The following is a 2,778-nucleotide window of genomic DNA, read 5'->3' as shown; positions in this document are numbered from 1 at the left end:
AGAACAAGAAACCATCTGTGAAGTACTTTCATGAATTTGGGAGCCCCTGCTACATGTTGAAGGATAGAGAACAAAGAAGAAAACTCGACTCCAAAAGTGAAAGGGGAGTATTTGTTGGCTATTCAGTTAATAGTAGAGCTTATAGGATATTTATCGAAAAATCTAATACCATTACTGAATCTATCAACGTTGTGTTTGATGACTTGCAGGTGGAAGTGAACAATCAAGAGGACGGTGAACCTGGAATTAGTCAACTTCTGACTAATGACAACACATCTAGTGTGGGGGCATTAGGAGCAGAGAATGTTAGCAGGAATGAAAACACACCTAGTGTGGAGGCATTTCCTGTTAGCACAGATTCTGGGAACACTCAAGAATCCACACCTGCAGTCTCAAACTGAAATCTGTATCCATCGACACGAATTCAGAAGAACCATCCAACAAAGGATATTATTGGAGACATCGATGAAAGAAGAACCAGAAGGGTGCCTAGAAAGAACTACAGAGATATGATGAATTATGTCGCCTGCACGTCGAAAATTGAACCAAAAAAAGTTGATGAGGCTTTAACCGATGAACACTGGATACTTGCTATGCAGGAGGAACTACAGCAATTCGAGAGGAACAAAGTATGGGAGTTGGTTCCTAGACCTAAGCATTGCAATATCATTGGTACAAAGTGGATATTCAAGAATAAAATCGATAAGCAAGGAAATATCACGAGGAACAAGGCGAGACTTGTTGCACAAGGCTACACACAGGTTGAAGGAGTAGATTTCGATGAAACTTTTGCTCCTGTTGCTAGGCTTGAATCAATCAGGCTACTAATTGATGTGGCTGCATATGGAAACATTACCTTATACCAAATGGATGTAAAGAGTGCCTTTCTCAATGGGTACTTGAATGAAGAGGTGTATGTAGAGCAGCCTAAAGGATTTTCTGATCCAGTCTATCCTGATCATGTGTACAAGCTGACGAAAGCTCTATACGGTCTCAAGCAAGCCCCACGAGCTTGGTATGAAACCCCACGAGCTTAGTATGAAAGACTATCAGTTTATCTGTGTCAACAGGGCTATAGAAGGGGTGGAGTTGATAAAACCTTGTTTCTCAAATCCACAGGAGGAGAATTGACCATAGCCCAAATTTATGTTGACGACATCATATTTGGTTCAACAAGCGAAAAAGAAACACAGAAATTCGTTCATAGCATGGCCAGTGAATTCGAAATGAGCATGGTAGGAGAATTAAGCTACTTCTTAGGCTTTCAGATCAAGCAGTGCAAAGAAGGGACATCTATCTCACAGGAAAAATATGCAAAGAATCTGGTAAAGAAGTTTGGATTGGAAACTGCCAAACCAATAAGGACTCAGATGGGCACGAATGATCATTTATCCAAAGACATTGAAGGGGAAGATGTTGATCCTACACTATACAGAAGCATGATTGGGAGTCTATTATATGTGTGCTAGCAGACCAGACTTGAGCTTTAGTGTGGGAGTGTGTGCAAGGTACCAAGCTAATCCAAAACAGTCTCATATCAAGGCTGTGAAACGAATCGTGCGCTATGTTTCTGGAACAACAGGCTTAGGGCTTTGGTATACAAAAGACACAAATGGAGTATTAGCTGGTTATAGTGATGCCAATATGGCAGGCTGTGTAGATGACCGAAGAAGTACATCAGGAGGTTGCTTCTACCTTAGGAGCAATCTAGTGTCTTGGTTTAGCAAGAAGTAAAATCCAATGTCATTATCCACTGCTGAAGCAGAATATATCTCAGCAAGCAGTTGTTGCGCCCAGTTACTTTGGATAAAGCAAATGATGGAAGAATATGGACTGGAACAAGGTGTGTTGACAATATACTGTGACAACACTAGTGCTATAAGCATATCGAAAAATCCTGTACGGCACTCTAAAACAAAGCACATCCAAGTTCGTCACCACTTTATTAGAGAACTTGTTGAAGAAAAGAAGGTGGCCTTGGAATATATCTCAACCGAGAAGCAATTAGCGGACATTTTTACAAAGAGTCTAGATGCAAGTCGATTTGAGTTCTTGAGAGGAGCTCTTGGACTTTGCTCTACCACTTGACGCTTAAGATAAGTGCTTCCATCCTCTGTAAATACCATTTTATTATTACTGTTTTGTTCTTTCTATTTTAAAAAAAAAAGAGAAAAAAAAAAAAAAGGGGTTGCTGTTTTCAGGAAGCAAAAGAAATGGGCTGTGCAATTGGAAGCCCAAATTGAAAAGGCTGACTATGATAACAGATAGAGAATGGGCTTTGTATTCTAAATTGGCCCAAGAAGAAGAAAATCCTAAAGAGCCAGTCGGGTAGAGAAAAAAATGGGTGGGCCTAATACATCTATGTTGACCCACGTAGCAGCTGATCTTCCCACGAAAATTTAAAACTTACCAAAAAGGGGAAGTTGCAGAGTTGAAGCAAAGATCAGATTAAAGACCTGCATATCCTCTCTGTACTACATGTTTTCTCAAAAACCTAAAGCATTATCACCTAAACACTCTCAAACCCTAGAAGCTCCAAAATCAACAATGGCAAGAACCAGAGGCGGAAGTTCAACGAGAAGCGGAGCTCGACGTTCGGTCAGAATAGCATCGAATATGCGAACAATTCCCTCATCGTCGCCGATTTCTATTTCATCTTCCGACTCCTCGCTGTCACCACCAAGGAGAAACTTCTCACAACACAGACCTAAGGATATCTCAAGATACTATTCGGATGATGAGCATATTATAGTTGAAAACCCTGAAACGGCCATGGTG

General features: G+C 40.7%; 1 protein-coding gene across 1 annotated transcript; it reads left to right on the top strand.

The window, feature by feature from the left end:
• Window positions 1–1,208: 1,208 nt before the first annotated feature.
• Window positions 1,209–1,734, top strand: LOC139882181 (uncharacterized mitochondrial protein AtMg00810-like). Its single transcript, XM_071866545.1, has 2 exons — window positions 1,209–1,449; window positions 1,583–1,734. Exons 1-2 carry the CDS (start codon window positions 1,209–1,211, stop codon window positions 1,732–1,734), a joined length of 393 nt encoding a protein of 130 aa, XP_071722646.1.
• Window positions 1,735–2,778: the final 1,044 nt, after the last annotated feature.

Source organism: Rutidosis leptorrhynchoides, unplaced genomic scaffold (genome assembly GCF_046630445.1).
Source record: "Rutidosis leptorrhynchoides isolate AG116_Rl617_1_P2 unplaced genomic scaffold, CSIRO_AGI_Rlap_v1 contig240, whole genome shotgun sequence".
NCBI lineage: Eukaryota > Viridiplantae > Streptophyta > Magnoliopsida > Asterales > Asteraceae > Rutidosis > Rutidosis leptorrhynchoides.
The sequence above is the reverse complement of the archived record's forward strand: the minus strand, read 5'-3'. Positions and strand labels throughout refer to the sequence as shown.

What these genes read in the sequence shown, in the direction of transcription:
- LOC139882181 (XM_071866545.1), top strand. Translation starts at nt 1,209, where the DNA reads ATGGCCAGTGAATTCGAAATGAGCATGGTAGGAGAATTAAGCTACTTC. An exon ending in ATACAGAAGCATGATTGGGA is followed by an intron (nt 1,450 to 1,582) that starts GTCTATTATATG and finishes CTGGAACAACAG; the next exon opens with GCTTAGGGCTTTGGTATACA.